We start from the raw sequence: 17030 nt of genomic DNA on the forward strand, positions 1-17030 counted from the left end.
TGAAAGTATGCATGCGGAGTCAATGCCTTGTTTGTCCCGATACATCTGTTTCTTTAACTCTTGACTAATCAGATCAAGATACAAATCTCCGTAAACATTGAATCAATCTGCTCTTACAATTTGAGCTTTCTGGAAATTTGATGGGACCAAAAACCAGTAGCACCAAGTAATCTTTCAAAACCAAAAGCAAAATTGTGATGACAACTGCATGTCCTCGATGATTTATCCATCTCCACAGTGTAATAAACTAAAATAACAATAGTCCATTAATTCAATCATATATTTCGCTAAAACATTGTTCACAGTTTCAACTAGATCTAATGAATTGTATGGTGTACATAGGTGAAGAGGTTACACCTCACCTCATTCATCATTTGTTACCACCGGCTTCAGCAGGATCGACCACTTCAGCCTCAACAGTCTCTGGGATATATGAAGCAGGGCTTACTTGCTGCTGAGACCCATCGTCGTATGTCCCCCACTTGCCTAAAAGAGCCATGTTCATCATCTCATAAATTTTTCCTCCAAACTGCGCTGGACTCTCGGGCTATTCCATTGAAAAATTTAAGTCAGTGCATTTGCAGATACTGTATAGCTGAAAGCATTAGCAAAGTTCAAGGATAAGACTAATTATTTCTCGGATAGAAGATGTCACCATTGTTGCTTGGAAAACTGGAATTCATGTGGGATATCGCATAAAATTGACCCCTCATATACTGTGTCATAATACATAATAGCAGTCCTTTCTATGTCACTTGGGGTACAACTAGGTGCATAATATGTATTATTGGATCATGTTGAATAATTTATGGAATCCACATGATGAGACCAAAATTATCCCAACAATTAAAGACTCCAGTGTATAATTAGAGTGTAACATGGAAAAACTTCACGTTCCAAAAAGTTCTGGTTCGGTGATTAAAAGATTAGTGACGCCAATAAAGTAATAAGAGGGAGTTTTGAATAAATACTCACTGTGAAACCGCTAGAAATTAAAGCTGTGTCATATAAAAGATCCACCGCCCTCAATGCTTCCTCGTCATTTGAGCCACTCTTGTATGCATTCTGTATCACAAAAATGTGAAAAGTTAAAGTGAAGACAAATGGGTTGATTTTAACGAACTCAACCTTTTTCTTGTTTACCGAGACACATACATTTAGAGATTTGATGATTGGATGATCTGGATTGATTTCAAGAACTCTCCTGCTTCTCATAAATTCTAGACTCGTGGGATCACCAACAGTTTGGGCTTTCATCAGCCTGAGAATGAACAAAAAAACAGACAACATGAATGTGTGATAAAAACACATGATTTACAAAAACTAACTCTCCTGCCTTGGAGAAACTGGAAACTAACCTCTCCATATTGGCAGACCAGCCGAACTTCCCAGATGCAAGTACACAAGGTGACGTGCTTAGGCGATTCGAGATTTGAACACTAGCCACTTTGTCTCCCAAACGTTTTTTTATCCAGTCACAAGTCTGGCCAAACTCTTGTTTCATCTCCTTTTCCTTTTCCTCATTCTTATCACCTATATTAAATTGATACAGCATTCAGAAAACACACATGGATAGGACATCATGGACTAACATATCATTAGCCATAGCCCATAGATGAACGGGTTAATCTACAACCACACAAAGCCACAAGTATCAACTATCAACTTCTAAATACATCATTTAGAATCAACTCATCTTTCATTTCTTGAACTTAGCTGGTCAAAGCTGGTCAAAACACAAATCCAAGCAAACCAAGTAATTAGATGATTGTAGATAATTAAAAAGGCATCCTCAATGTAAATATAGGTATGGCTCAGCCAATTTAATGATTGGTACATACTGTATCCCTCCAATAACAGCAAATAATCCGAAAATTTGTGGTCAAGGATTTGGAAATAGTACTACGAAAATAAAAAAATAGGATTCAAGGCTCGCTCCACAAGCTAAAACATAGGAAACATGAAGTCTGAAAAGAAGTAAAAACAGGACTGAGAAACTAACAAATGCAAATGAGAAGGTCTAAACAAACTAACCCAAGTCTAAATCTTCTTTGCTAATGTCAGTAAAGTTTTTATCCTTGTATGTTTTGAGATTTTGGATGGCAATCTCGTCTATAGGATCCACAAGAAAGAGAACCTACATTAAGCAAAAAATAGATTTAGACAACCGAGCAGACGACAAATCACAACAAACAAATAGAATTTGTCAATATATCCCACTTCAATATCTTTTTCAACAAGTTTCTCCAAGAAGGGTGCATTCTTCGCACTAGCTACACTCTCAGCGGCAATGAAATAAATATCCTTCTGATCAGGTTTCATGTTCTCAACATACTCATCCAGGCTGATCATATCTTCCTCACTTTGAGATGAGAAAAACCGTAGCAACGGAGCAATGCGCTTATGGTTTTCACGATCTTCAATGCAGCCTAGCTTTAGGTGTTTGCCAAAATTTTCCCAAAACTTCACATAGTCCTACATAGAAACCAGGATACTAGCTAAGTAAACCAAAACAGAAACACAACCAACTATTTAGCAATGACAGGTTAGTCAGAATTACGTTTCAGAAGAAAGAAAAATCATTAAACCATAAAAATTTCTGATTAGAACAGTCAAGAAGTTAGAAACATACATCTTTATTCTCACTCATAGTTATGCCCAGAATCATGTCAAATGCCTTGCGCACCAAACGCTTCTTCATAATGCGTACCTAAATCCAACATATAAGCAAATAATGCGATAACCAACAGGTAAATTAAAATAGAGTACCGTGCATCTACTAAAGAAAGTTCATATATCTTGTTTACTTACAATACGACTTTCTTGGAGGATTTCTCGAGATACATTAAGTGGAAGGTCATTTGAATCGACAACACCTTTAATGAAGCTCAAATATCTTGGGAACTGATCAATATAGCATAATATAATTAGTCACCATAAATTTCAGCATACAATCCAGATTTATGAAGTTTGTTGTTTTCTCACCAGTTCCCCATCAAAGTCATCAGAAATGAACACACGCTTCACATAAAGCCTTATATTCTTTGTCTTGGGATTAACAATGTCATCCTTCCCTGTTGGTGCAATGGATGGCACATACAGTATAGATCTGAACTCAACTTCACCCTGAAGAAAAATAATGGACACAACAGTAATACATAATTGTGAACCAGCCAGGCCAAAAATTTGAGATATCTTGATCTATTTATAGTGCCAGAAAATCATATAGTGCTGAAGTCACCAGGTCATACGACAAGGACATAATAATTAGTAAAGTGCTGGAGAGACAAATAAATTGAAGCATGCAAAAGTACAACAAAAACTATCATCAACATTAGGGACAAGCTACCACACTGTAAAGGAGCGTAAGAGTTAGAAATTTACCTCCGTTGTAAAATGTGAAGATGCTAGAGGTTCCAAGTACTCGTTGAAGGTATTCTTGTAAAACTCATTGTAATCCTCTGTAGAGACTTCCTTGGGACTACGAAGCTGTATCAAAAATAATGGTCATGATGCCATTTGGGGCAAAACAGCTTTCACAAGGAATGTTGGAGAGAATTTCACAGGCTCACCCATATAGGCTGGGTCTCGTTTGTAAGCTCCCAATCCCAATATCGTTCAACTACCGTCTTTGTTTTCTTCTTTTTCTGTTATATCGGGTTCAATAGAAGAGATTCACAGAGCGAACAGAGAATGATCAATTAATACCTGACAGCATACACAAAACAGAAAAGTCTTCAATCATCAGTACCTCAGTTTTCCCATCTTGTTCATTCTTATTGGCTTCTGCTGGGTCCTCATCAACCTCAACCTGCAACAGAGCAAATCTTAGAAGCACTCGGTAAGTTATGTCTCAAGAGATTACTTGTCAATCTAATAAGTTATCATTTTTGACAGTCTGCTTCAACTCAAGGAACTTTTTCAATCTAATTTTTATGAAAGTTGCATCAAAATTAAAAAAGAAGATGGCAGGAAAGGTGTCACCCAACTAGACTTAGAAAGAAAGGTTGTACCTCTTTAGTATATCCTTTCTCCTGCCAAATATATATTGGAAAGGAAACAAACAAGGAATAGTTTTTCACAAGCTTCTGAATTCTTTCTGGATGAGCAAAACCTTTATCATCATGCTAACACGCATGAGAAGAAGCATCAGGACAAGCTTGAGAGCAAAGTAAAAGCAAGTAAAGAAGCACTGCTCACCAAGACGTTGGTGCACCAACCTTGAGATATAAAGTGAGACGGGTTCCCCTAGTTAACAACTTAGAAGGATCAGTCTCCTCTCGGATGGTGTACGAGCTAGAGTTGGCTTCTCCTTCCCATACATATTGCTTATCAGATTTTGGGCTCTTTGAAGAGACTTCGACCTGTGGATAAAAAATTAGTTATTTCTATCACATTGCAAATGAAACAAGAGAAAAAGGAGGAAAAGTGCCTCAGTATAAGACAAATAAAATAGTTTAGCCGAGAGAGTACACACCCGCTCAGAAACAAGGAAAGCCGAATAAAATCCCACACCAAACTGACCAATTAAATTGCTGTCGACGCCAGCATCCTTACCATCCTGTTAAAACAATGTGCCAAAGCTCTACTGAAAATATTAAGACGATACAATATATTTATCACCGAAAGAATCAAACCTTCAATGCTTTCAAAAACTTTGCAGTTCCACTTTGTGCAATTGTACCAAGGCAATCAACAAGTTCCTGGCGTGACATTCCAATGCCAGAATCTCTGCAGAGAAAAATGAGAAGTAGCATTCAGGAGATGAACAACACAGATTACAACATTACTGAGGATGAAAAACTCACGTGATTGTAATTATCCCATTATCTTTGTCGATCTGGATCCGAATGTCAAGATCAACTCCATCCTTCAAAATCTGGGGTTCCGTAACACCAAGGAAGCGCAGCTTATCCAAGGCATCACTTGCATTGCTATGGTTCAAACCAAGTTTATATTAAAAGATTATTTGGACCACAAAAAGCACAGGCATGGACAGGAAAGACATGCTAGAGCTAGAAAACAATGTCTTAGTATGTAAGGAAATATTTACAAAGGCTGTGGAGTTTAAAAACTTTTTACCAAGAACCAAATGGCATTCCAAGTATATGACAAAGAATAAATACAACAGGGGATAAGAAGCTCGACAAGCAGGTATTTGTAATTCCAATTTGAAATAAATGGATTTCAATAACAATCTTGACGCTGTGTATACAGGTTTAAAAGACATGCCTGATAAGCTCCCGGAGGAACACATCTTTGTTGCTGTATAAACTATTGACAATCAGGTCCATAAGACGGCTAACCTGCCATAAAACCAAAAAGATGATAGGACATTTTACCAATTATATGACAACAGATCCATCAGTAAGGTGAAGTTTACCTCTGCCTGGTACTCAAATTTTTCAGCAGGTGGGCCAGTTGTATTGCCATGAGTTGCCGCAGCAGTCGACTCATATCGATGGCCCATAACTGGACCACTTATAATGTTAAATGGCTTGGAAGCCGTAACAATCATAGTGCTGCTACCATTACTTGAGAATGAGTTCCATCTCCTTGTACTACTGCTCTCGTACTGGCCAGTTTCAAAGAACAAAATAATTTAAAGAGAAGAAACAGCAAAAAAATAAAAGAGTTGTTTTATGATCAACGTGAGTCCAATAATCCTGCCCATATGAAAGAAGAATAGGATAGCAAACAAAGAACTCACTTTCCACAGCATATAGATTATGGTACTTAACTTATTTTAGATTTTTGATATTAAACCTGCATTGCTCACAAAGAAAGTCTAACCTTTCACGATGACAAAAATACAAAGTTCAGGTGCGCGGGCAAGATTTTACTCAACACAATGCAAATGAAAAATAATCCGAAAACTATTTTACCGGCAAAAGGGAAGATATGATATTCTCAACTTTTCACATGATGCCACACATTTTATCAGCGATTAAAAAAAATATTCTACGTCAGATTGCACTTTATATTTGAAGACAACAAATAACTAAATCCAAATTAGTTAGTGAACTTTCTTTTCATTTCACGCATTATTCAGCACAGTTCCAGAAAGCTAAATGCAAACCAGGTCGAAACAGTGGCCGTAACGGCAGTATAAAATCCACTTCTTCGAAATGGTTTTAATCAATCCAAGCGATTAAAAAAATTAAACTCCAACGATTAATCAACGTCACTACTGCTAGAACAATTGCAAAACATGAGGATTTAATAATCACAGGGTATAGATCAATTTCGAATGCAACAACACAAGAAAAGCGGGGATACCGATGAATGCTCGAATGTATTAGAGGAAGAAAGAGGGGCAGTGACACCCCGGAGACCTCCGCCCCCGCCGCGCAGGATAGCATTGGCAGAGCGCCTCGCCGTGAGCCGCAGCATTTTCTACTCGGTGATTGAATTTGAACTGTGGAAATGAAGGAAGGGTGTCTTGTGGAGTTGCAAATTTGGACTAGGGTTTTAGAAATGGTTTATGGGGTTTTAGAAGCTTCTCGAGTGGACATTGCTTTATGTTTCAAGGGCAATTGTGTCATTTGATATATGGTAGATTTAGTTTTAATATTTCTAAAAAAATTATTCTGTATTTTATTTTTAAAATTTAAAAAAAAAAATCAAATTGTTGGGTTTTAATTTAATTAAGTTAGTGTGGTTTTACCAGAATTGGAATTTGAATGAGAATCTGCACCATACACATGATTATCAAAATTAATAAACGATCTAAAAAATCTTCGTAGCTTGCTACATCTGAGAAGTTCATATGGCCAACTTATGGGCCGTAGATTCACCCGAAGGACAGGATCGAATTTCCATCTTCAAAGTTCAAACCTCATCACCCCAAGTAAAATGATTTTTCTAATAATCTTTTGCATGCATTATATTATATTATATATTATATAATATAAAAATAACTATTTTAATCTATACATTCGAAAGACGAAGAGAAGTATCCACAACATCAGGTTTCTCACAAAAACTTTGAGTACTACCCCTTAGACCAGAAGGAAATCTCTCCTGATGTTTCCATTTGATCTGCTGCATGATGCCTTCCTCGAAAAGTGCAGGATAGTTCGTGTTTGATCCGAGTTCAAGAGCCAGAGGGTCCTGAAATGTCGTGCATAATCGATCATTCGGTGATGAATCAACAGTACGTCCCTTAACCCCAAACATCCTTGCAGCATCCTGATCGTGATGATCTTTTTGTTGATGATACATTAATTCTTGGAATTTTTGTCTTTCTTCTCTCATCTCTTTCGTCTTCTGAAGTTGCTTGAATCGTTCTTGCAACAGAATAATAGAGGAACCCGTCATTGTTGGATTTCTTTTTTCCCTTCCCATGTTGTCTTTTCTCAAAGGGTTATGTGTGCAACACTAATGCTTTTATGTGATACCATGAGTGCGTATATATAGAGGAAGATTATACATAATGCTTCGTTTTATTAGTGGTACTGGACCAGGGATACATTTAACCGCAAAATCACATTTTTTTTTAAATAAATTTGTTTAGTTATTTATTCAATGTCATAGTTTTAGCCACTAAATTTTGAATGTTTTTGGCCTCCTAATTGATTCCAAGATGACGAAGGTAAGACGACAATCCAAGAAGAAGTGATTGGGAACAAATGTAAATATATTGAAGGGTGTCAACTTTGTATATTCGAAGAACTTCCTAGAGGAAAATGTTGAGCAAAAAAGGTTGAATGTGAATGGATTTAGTGAGTGGCAACATGTGTTTAGTGGAATATAATTGGCGTCCATTGGCTTGTCTTTTTTGCACCCTTTGTACACTTCTTCCATATATGGTGTCACTTTTGTTGCCTAATGGAGGGTTGGTTGCATGGTTGTTTTCAAGTTATTGATTTTTCTAATCTATACCAAGTTGATTGACTTGCATCATTAGGCCATTAAATAAATAGACTTGTATATATGTGTCTTCATTTAACAACTACACGAATTGCTCCTAATTCCTAAGTCGGAAGTACAAGACATGAGTGGATTTAAGTATTTTGATGAAAGGGAAATTTGATGCTAAAGGTTAATCTAATGATAAATATTTATCCTCACTCGTGGAATCCACTAAAAATACGTAAATCCCAAATATAAGAATAAACATTCGTTCTTTGATACACTCTCCGGACAAATATTTTAAGGGTAACATCTCATTAATCCGTTCATTAATCTGACTGGAGATGGATCGCCACTCTTTTCAGATCCTGAAACTGGTTGAACCAATTTTAACCTTGGTCAAGAATTAAATATATCCAATTATACATTTGAGTTATTCCGTCCAAATTTACAAGGTTTTCAGATATTCCTTCACATTCTATATAATTCAAGAAATAGTAGCAACACACTTCGGAAACTATTCACAGCGTGACAACATGATTGTAATATTGTTTTTTGGGGATATGAAATCCAATAGATACTTCTGCTGGCCAGAGCATTTGAACAACGGGGTATAGAAGCATCTTTCTCAGCTCAAACAGTAAATATCGAAGTTACTAATACAACTCCTCTCAAAAAAGACATTGGAGTTCACTCCTCCAAGCAATGTAAAATGCAATTGCAGATACAACTTTAAACTGATCGATTTACTACTTTAACCGAAAAAACCAGATCCAACATTTTCTACATACATTCTGTCACTATACCTAACACAAACGAAAGACCAACTATAATAAATCAAGAAAAGTTTCTCTGCCGACGAACCAACAGAAAACATTAGTTACAATAGCATAGCGGCATCCAATATTATACCAAAACATATATTATTTTATATATATATAGATATAGTTTTCCAAATGGAGTGAATATCAAAATTACATTCTCACGGATAATTCTACGTCAAGGTTCCAGTTTCAATGAAACAACCCGTGACTGCCTGTTACGTTTTGCAGACTTGACGAAAACTACAGAAAGACAAGATGGTGCCCACCACGGCCGGTGTACCTTTTGCTCCCCTTTCAAGCAAGCCACTGTTGCATGATTACAGCCAGTAAATATTCTCTATCTGATCTTACAGAGAAAAGGTAAAGAGAAGGTCTAAAATCAACATTGGAAGGTCAATGCACTGGGACATGAATCCATAACCGTATTTAATATTAACAAAAAACAAAACAAGGATAATACCAAAACAGAATGTTGAAGAAACAAGTAAAATAAGCACAGATGAAATAAGATACCAAAACGGCTTTTCATATCAGTTTATTATATTGATTCATCATATGTCCTTAAAAATGGACTCCCTCTTTAAAAAAAGGCCATCTGTCCATCTCCACCACAAGCTGATAAGTGCTAACATCACACCATTTGACACTCTTTAAAACCTCAAAGAACTTAAATCAATCCTTAGGAGAGAATAATCTGATTCTAAATCTCATGAGTGTCACGCATGACTTTGCTATGACATGTGATTTCTCAATTATACTCCTAGTGTACTCTCCCTTCTCTCCCTCCCTTTTAACAAATTCATATGCTAGATGAGGTGATGACAACCTAAAGCAAGGGGCCATGATGATAGCTTCAATTGTTTAAACTTGTTGGCCATACAACTAGCATGTTGAGAACAACGTCAATGTTATTTTTATGGTTTTGTTTTGATAGGTGATGGTCATGGTCGCTATTCCTAGTTTACTTAAACTTGTTAGTCATACAACTAGCATGTTGAGAACAACGTCAGTGTTACTTTTTATGGTTTTGTTCTTATAGGTGATGGTCTTGGTCGCAATTCCTAGTTTACTAGCTGTGGCTGAATGAGATTAAAGAGGATGCAAATACATCTTTTTTCCTTTTGTCACCAAAAAATAAATGTCTCAATTGAGCAATGTGAGACCATGACAAATTCGCACTTTAAACGAGGAAGAGGGAGACCAAAGAATACTTGGCTACCAATGAAAAATTAGATGTAAATGGATTATAGTAGGGAATAGAGCACCATGGCATAGGACGATCCATAACCGACTCCACTTAGTGGGATAAAGGCTGCTTGTTGCTGTAACCTAGAAATAAACGAAAAAAATGCCTTCCTTTTCGGAACGGAGGAATACAGATCCATGAAAGTCAATGTGGAACAAAGTTGCTCCTAAACGAAAGAGCACAATGAATATCTTCATCGTATTACTAGTGTTAGGACAGGCGCATAAACACTATGCACTAGAACTTCTTCAGCCAATAGTTCAACCAGGATGACAGTGGCTATCACATTCAAAGTGATGCTGGGACAAAAATTAAAGTTCTTTAAGCCATCATGAAGACAAATAAAAAACTAAAAGGAAACCTTTAATTTGCAAGTACGTAACTGATTGCAGCTTTTACAGTTTACTCATAGTAAAATTCAGTGAGAGCAGGATAAGAAACCTTTTATTCTTCTCAGCTCCTTGCACAAGGTTATGAAGTCTCCCCATTTCATGTGGCACTTCCTTATGAACCGGAGTATCTGTTCAGTTGTAAACATCGACATACCTTCCAGATATTCTCCATTGACCCCATTTTCTTTGAAAATTTGGCGATAGCTACCGAGATTTATCTCTTCCAGCCACAATCCGACATCCTGCAAGAAAGTGAGAAATCAATAAGATTGGAAGTTGATCGATCCAATCCAACGATTATTTGCTATCCTCAATTTTCTTCTTGGGTTCTTTTGACTATGTTTGCAGCAGAGTAACTAAACTTTCCTTGTATTCCATCTCTCAAGAGTTTGAACATCCTCAGAAACTTAAATTGTAATGCTAACTTCAGATGTTAGGGCGACTTAAAAATAAAACTAAATTTTCAAATGTATAAACAATTATAGGTTGTTATATCTGAAACCAAAATAGGACAAAAACAGCAGCATAAAAACATGTAAACAGGTAAAATTATGATCAGTGAGGTGAGATACTGATACACCACAGAGAAAAGCATGCAGGGGTCTTCCATTATCTCTATTTCATTATTGTTCTTATTATTCTAACCGAAGGTTATGATAGGGTTCTTGTTTAGAGTTGATCAAAATTCCATCCAAATTTTTGAATCAATCTCCAGAAACTCCACCACAGTCATCCAAAAAGTCAATTACAGATAATGAACAAGGAAGGAACTTGCAAACGTTGATAAACACAACAATCAAAAGAAAGCACATTTTAACAAACGACATATATCTGTTTAAGTTCTGGATGCAAAAGCGTCGATAATTAATTTCAAGTGATTATTGTAACATTTAAATAATGGACAAATAATAAATTCTTATAGTGCCAACTAGAGATTTAATTTCATACCTTATCTATCTTCTAGCAACCCGCTATCAGTGGAGTTTATTTGGTTTGATTAAAACTAGCTAAACCTACTTAGTAAAAGAAGCTTAATCAACTTGTCAAATTTGTATTTGACTCAGAAATACAATTGTAGTTTTTCCCTCCCTAATAAGATTCGGACTCCTTTGATTCAGGTTGCAAATTTTCCAGTGGGACCCAAAAAAATATTCCTTTTCATCAATATATATCTGAAAACATAAGACGTCCATCAACAATATGCAGCTCCGCCCCTGTTTGACTTTAAACATTTTTAAAAACACTCAGGACGCAAACTTTACGGTATCTAATCATATATTGCAGATAAAATATAACATTCATGAAAATTCAAAAATACCCCTGGATTGAGTTCCTAATTATCAAAAGAAGAAATACAATTGCAACTGAAAACTGGGAAGTCACAAGAGTCCTTCAATGTGAAAAGAACACCTTTTCGCGTATCTTCTTCAACAAAAATTCAGAAAAATGTCACAGTTAAGCTATAAAAAATATTACAATCAAGAAACTCGTTCCCTCCAAAAAAATCATACAATACAATTCAAATCTGAAATAGTACAAGATCCAAAAATTAATATGAGATCACGATTCAGAAAAACCATAAGACAAATTAAATTACACACTAAAAGATTTGACAAAAACGAATTACCTCAACAGTCCAGATGAAGAAATCAAGAGGCTCCGGCGGCTTCTCTTTAACCTTGCCCATCACTGAAATCACAAATTCGAACTCTTTTTGGACGTTAAAAACCCAAAAAAAAAAACCGAAAATCACAATCAATAAAAAACTGCGAGCATTTTATTCCTCATGATCTGACAATGATCCTGTATGCGTAGTAAGTGAGAAAATAGTTGATTCCAATAATAAAAAAAAAGTGAGCCTTAAAATTATCGTTTGATTAAAGGGTTGTGATTGTTTGATGCATTAGCTCGAGAGTGCGGCAATCTATTATTGCTCGTGTATAAAGAAAAGCTAAGAGAGGGGGGTGGGTTCTCTTTCTAGACTGGGGCCATCTTTGCCACTAAAATAATTTAGTTTAAATTCAATCAATTAATAAATTTCCGGAAATTATATATCTGTTACAAAATTATACGCAAAATAAAAATATATTTTTAAATAAATTTTTTTTTTCAAGGAGTGCATTAGAGTTGCGAGGTCTCATGTATCTATATTTGTGAGATATGTTAAACTTTGTTAATATTTGTATTAAAAAATAAAATATTTGACATAAAAAATAATATTTTTTCATAAATTGGATCATGTCAGAAATCAAGATCACAAAATTGATTCATGTGACAGACTAACATAAGTTTTTGTGATCTCTTTACGAATCTGATTAAGTTTTGAAATTTTAAACATAGTAGATTTTTTGTGAGACGATCTCACGGATCTATAAATGTGATACGGTCTTACGGATATACTCGATTCATATTTTGAGTTAAAAGTAATATGTTTGTCATAATGATTTAAAAAAAATTTATGAATAAGATCAAATAAGAAATGACAAAAACTTGTGTGAGACAATCTCACGGGTCGTATTTTGTGAAACAGATATCTTGTTTGGGTCATCCATAAAAAATTATTATTTTTTATTGTGAATATCGGTATGATTGACCCGTCTCACTGATAAAAAATCATGAGATTGTCTCACAAAAAACTTACTCATAATAAATATGTCTAATATGTAAGAAGATGTGATTTAAGTTTTTATGTTTTAAATATCTTGTGATTGTGAATGAGCCACGTGATGGATTTAATGGTGTACTCTCGTCTTTCAATCGAATGTTTATTGGCAAGAAGTAGAGTGGATTTTTATTAGCGGCCCAGTTTTAAAGATTTGGACCACATTTATGCGATGGCCCAACTAAAAACTTCTCAGTTTTAATGATTTGGACAACATTTATGAGACGGTCCAACTAAAAACTTGACTTCTCCATAAATCTTAGGGAAAATACGGGTGGTTGGGATATCAAAATCAGACATGAATCATCAAACTGATACGATTCAATCAGAAAAAATTAGATTTGGGTTTGAGGTTTTCGAGTTCGAGTCAGATCGGGTTGGACCCGATAGCTGACACGAAAAAAATGATCGGGTTGAGTTGGGTTAGATTGGGTTAGAGTCAACCAGAAAATTTAAATTTTTTTAAAAAATATATAATTAAAAAATATTGCCTATATTTTTATATATTGTATGTCTTAAAAAATATTTATTGTATATTTATATCATAAATTTTATAATTTAATATTTATTTTGAATATTTTTTAAATAATTGTTTATTTGATTTAGTAAATATAATTTATTTTTTTACAATTAGACTTTCAAATTTAAATCATATATATGAGAGAGATTTTGTTATTATGTGTTTAAATTAAAATATCATATTTTAAATTTTATTTAATTTTTAAAAAAAAAATTAAAAAAATTCAAAATCGGGTTGAGAGTTTTCTGATTGGCTTGAATTCAGGTTGAGAAATGTTTGAATAGTACTATTGCTCAATCCAACCCAACTCATCCGAATTGACACTCCTAGGTGGTCTTTTCTTTTGTTCTATGTTTTTTTGGGAAGAAGGATCGACAAAAACTCGTCAATATTCATATGATGTAATGTAGTGATGTAAACCTCTTTCTAAATTTATATTTATACTAAAACAAAACCCTTACCCCGTTGTAATTTAAAAGAAAAAGGGAATAGAGATATTCTAAACATTTCATTAATTATGTATGAAAGTTCCAATAAGAATATTTATTTGCATCAAAAAGACGAATAAAATTGGAATGTAGTTTTTGTGAACTTAGGTAATATTTGAATTATAACCTAAAGTATTCAAAATAAATATTACATGAGTATGAAGATTAAGAATGGTTAAACATATCCTATATATTTGAAGTTGATGGAGGGAGCCTGTTAAATAAAATATGAGGGTAAGAAAGATTCATATTCGAAACGATCTCGCTAAAAGTCGATTATGGTTCTGTTTTGTATGTTGTAACGAATTCTAGATAATCATATAAATTAAAGTTTTAAAATCAAAATTTTTAAATTGAATCTACCACTTTTTTTTTAAAGAAAAAATTATTCCAAGTTCGGAGAGTCATATATACCAAAATGACTTTGAAAATAAACTTGGCGATGCCTTCGGTCGCCTAAACCCGAGGAAACAAAGAAGAATATGAAGTAAAAGAAGTGAAATGAGGTCCTACACTCCTACCCAACCATACAACCACCAAACAAAAGATGTTTTGTTGGTAAAACTTTGTCCAACTTTTGATATTACAGCAAGACAAAAACAATAGGTAACCCGTAACCATATATATATTTATTTATTAGAACCACTCCAAGACATGAATTGTTATTGGAAAAAGCCAACAATTTTTGTCAGTCTTGGTGACATTGAAGGAACAAAAAAGTCAGGTTGCCAGTTTTCTTATTCCATGGTATTTTCCCCCAACTTTTAGAATTTGGTCAAATCTGACTAATTTGTTTTAAATTTGAAGTCTTTGGGAGACAACACTGAGGTTAAAAAAAAAACAGCAAGTAACAAAATTTCTAATTTCAACTGAGTAAAAATACCTAGATATATAGAATATCATTGAATATATGACGAAACATTCAAAATTTTCAATTTCATTAATTTTTATCATAAGAAAGTAATATAATTATTGGTTATTTGAATGATAATTGATAACAAGGCATCTTTGTGACAAGGCATGGCCTACATAAGCAGGAAATGAAAGAAATTATAACATCCTTAAACAGCATAAGCATGCGAGTCTATACACCGTGTTCATGGTTGATGTAACATTCATCTAATAAATGTGATGAATCATGTAAAATTATACATTTAATATGAGAATATCACCTCAATGATAGATACGATTGTGAACAATATAACAAATATGTATCTGTTTGTGTGTTTTCTCGATAACGTAAGTTCATCACATTATTAATTGTTGATTATTTGGTGACATTGGCATAAATTTTTAATCTTTCTCTTTATTTTATTGATGAATTAAAAGTCATTTTTAAGAGAATAATAATGATGCCGAATAAAGCATAATATATGTTTTCCAGACTACATATATGCAATAATAATTACAATAATAATAATATTTAGTGTCACTCATGTTTATCGTATAATTACACATTGATTACCATACGTAAAATATGTTAAATGAAATTAAATATAGCAAAACTTTTTAATTGCAAGTACAAAACCTTGGGATAATTTTTTGTCTTATTGGGACAAATGCAGTGCATTATAGGCGTGTAAAGTGGGATTCTCGAGTTATCACATCTCAATTTACAAAGCTTTGTCCCCACTTTTGCCGTGTGGGTCACTTCTTCGATTCAATTTTATACCGAATTCTCATATTTACCCTTGCAAATTTATTTATTTTTATTATTTAATAACCATCAATAACAAAATTTTGATTGAATTTATCATATTAACAGCATGTAGATTGTAAATACAACCTTTTTTGTTATCCAAAATCTGTTATCATCCTCGCTCCAATCCCCACTTTTCCTCATCGAGGATTCTCCATCCATGTCCCTCTAAGGACTAAGTCCTCATCCAGTCCACATACCCAAATTTTTACTTAATATATCATCATCCCTACGAAGATACATATTCATCACCATTTCAACAATACATATAATATTGTTGGGGCAATATTTTAATTAGGCCTAAGAATAAACAAACTCAAGCCCAAAAGCAAAAAACAAAACACATTAGTAATTTAAATTGATTTGAGTAAGTCAAAGGGCGTGCGTATAGGAAGACATCGTGGAGCATATAGGAAGAGATCATGGGGGAGTTGGGAAGAAACCGCACGCAACCGCACAGTGAAGAAAATGAAGGGATCGGCAAACATAGAACACAACACAACTCAATTCTACACAGACAAAAATCTGCAAATACTCTCTGCAAAAATTTTCAATATTCAAGCACTAGTCTTTTAAGCGTTCCATTATATTTCTAGCATTCTAGGTCTTGTTCTTTTTAGATTTCAGCAATTTTATGTGTTATATTCCATGTCTTGTAAATTCCTACTGTTTATTGAAAATATAGACGATGTCAGGGGTTTATTCCTCAAATTCCAGTAGTTTTCTTTTGTTTTTTTGGCGTTATATTAGTTTAGGAGATTAGAACTGACGGTCGAATTTAGAATTCATGTCGCTTGAATATTTAGAAGTTAGATTTTATCATTTTCACACAAATCGGTGCATCTTCGCACCTGGCACGCCCGCAAATCAAATATTGTGCAAACAAATATATATAGATAATTTAAGGATTTTGTGGCGGGTATTGCAATCACATCATAGTCACACACCCCATCTACTAGAAATTTGAGTTTTATTCGAATCCGTACTCGATAGATGACCTCAAACTCGCCCCCGTTTGAGGATGACACCCGCAGGTAAGTTTTCCATACCTATGTAAGGATGTCACGGGTCGGTCCAGGATCCAAATTATCTGATTTCGAATACTCATCACTAACTACATCGAGTATGAGACATCTCTAATATCGAATTAAGTTTATGCATTGCATAACAAAAGGAGGTGACAAATTGTGAATAAAATTTTTGTGTACGTAATGGATATTACTTATCTGTAACTATATTAGTTTTGTATAACACAATAGAATTAATTCAATCGTGCGTGTTTTATAATTTATTTTTGTCCATATTTGAGAGGTGGGAGGAGTTAGTTTAGAAATGTGAGATTTTG

The 17030-nt window shown here is 34.3% G+C and overlaps 2 protein-coding genes across 2 annotated transcripts; both read right to left on the reverse strand.

The window, feature by feature from the left end:
• Positions 1-161: 161 nt before the first annotated feature.
• Positions 162-6514, reverse strand: LOC140966104 (heat shock protein 90-6, mitochondrial-like). Its single transcript, XM_073426443.1, has 20 exons — positions 6280-6514; positions 5384-5575; positions 5233-5306; positions 4809-4934; positions 4638-4731; positions 4478-4561; positions 4221-4364; positions 4014-4127; positions 3752-3811; positions 3573-3647; positions 3385-3489; positions 2986-3126; positions 2812-2904; positions 2633-2710; positions 2221-2475; positions 2035-2137; positions 1359-1533; positions 1156-1261; positions 976-1065; positions 162-547 (listed from the first exon to the last, which is right to left on the reverse strand). The coding sequence occupies exons 1-20, from the start codon at positions 6391-6393 to the stop codon at positions 371-373; spliced, it is 2400 nt and encodes a 799-aa protein (XP_073282544.1). The 5' UTR covers positions 6394-6514; the 3' UTR covers positions 162-370.
• Positions 6515-8579: 2065 nt separating this feature from the next.
• On the reverse strand, positions 8580-12281 carry LOC140966134 (uncharacterized). The gene is made up of 3 exons (XM_073426486.1): positions 11944-12281; positions 10366-10558; positions 8580-8984 (listed from the first exon to the last, which is right to left on the reverse strand). The coding sequence occupies exons 1-3, from the start codon at positions 12001-12003 to the stop codon at positions 8854-8856; spliced, it is 384 nt and encodes a 127-aa protein (XP_073282587.1). The 5' UTR covers positions 12004-12281; the 3' UTR covers positions 8580-8853.
• Between the last annotated feature and the right edge of the window lie 4749 nt (positions 12282-17030).

This window comes from Primulina huaijiensis, unplaced genomic scaffold, assembly GCF_012295235.1.
Source record: "Primulina huaijiensis isolate GDHJ02 unplaced genomic scaffold, ASM1229523v2 scaffold20025, whole genome shotgun sequence".
Taxonomy (NCBI): Eukaryota; Viridiplantae; Streptophyta; class Magnoliopsida; order Lamiales; family Gesneriaceae; genus Primulina; species Primulina huaijiensis.

Bases quoted from the DNA above. Each gene is read 5' to 3' on its own strand.
- LOC140966104 (XM_073426443.1), bottom strand. From the start codon at position 6,393: ATGCTGCGGCTCACGGCGAGGCGCTCTGCCAATGCTATCCTGCGCGGC. The intron at 4,732-4,808 runs GTGAGTTTTTCA...TTTTCTCTGCAG, and splicing joins AATGGGATAATTACAATCAC to AGATTCTGGCATTGGAATGT. The intron at 4,562-4,637 runs GTTTGATTCTTT...TTGTTTTAACAG, and splicing joins AGTTTTTGAAAGCATTGAAG to GATGGTAAGGATGCTGGCGT.
- LOC140966134 (XM_073426486.1), bottom strand. From the start codon at position 12,003: ATGGGCAAGGTTAAAGAGAAGCCGCCGGAGCCTCTTGATTTCTTCATC. The intron at 10,559-11,943 runs GTAATTCGTTTT...ACTTTCTTGCAG, and splicing joins TCTTCATCTGGACTGTTGAG to GATGTCGGATTGTGGCTGGA. The intron at 8,985-10,365 runs GTTTCTTATCCT...ATCATGCAACAG, and splicing joins GGAGCTGAGAAGAATAAAAG to TGGCTTGCTTGAAAGGGGAG.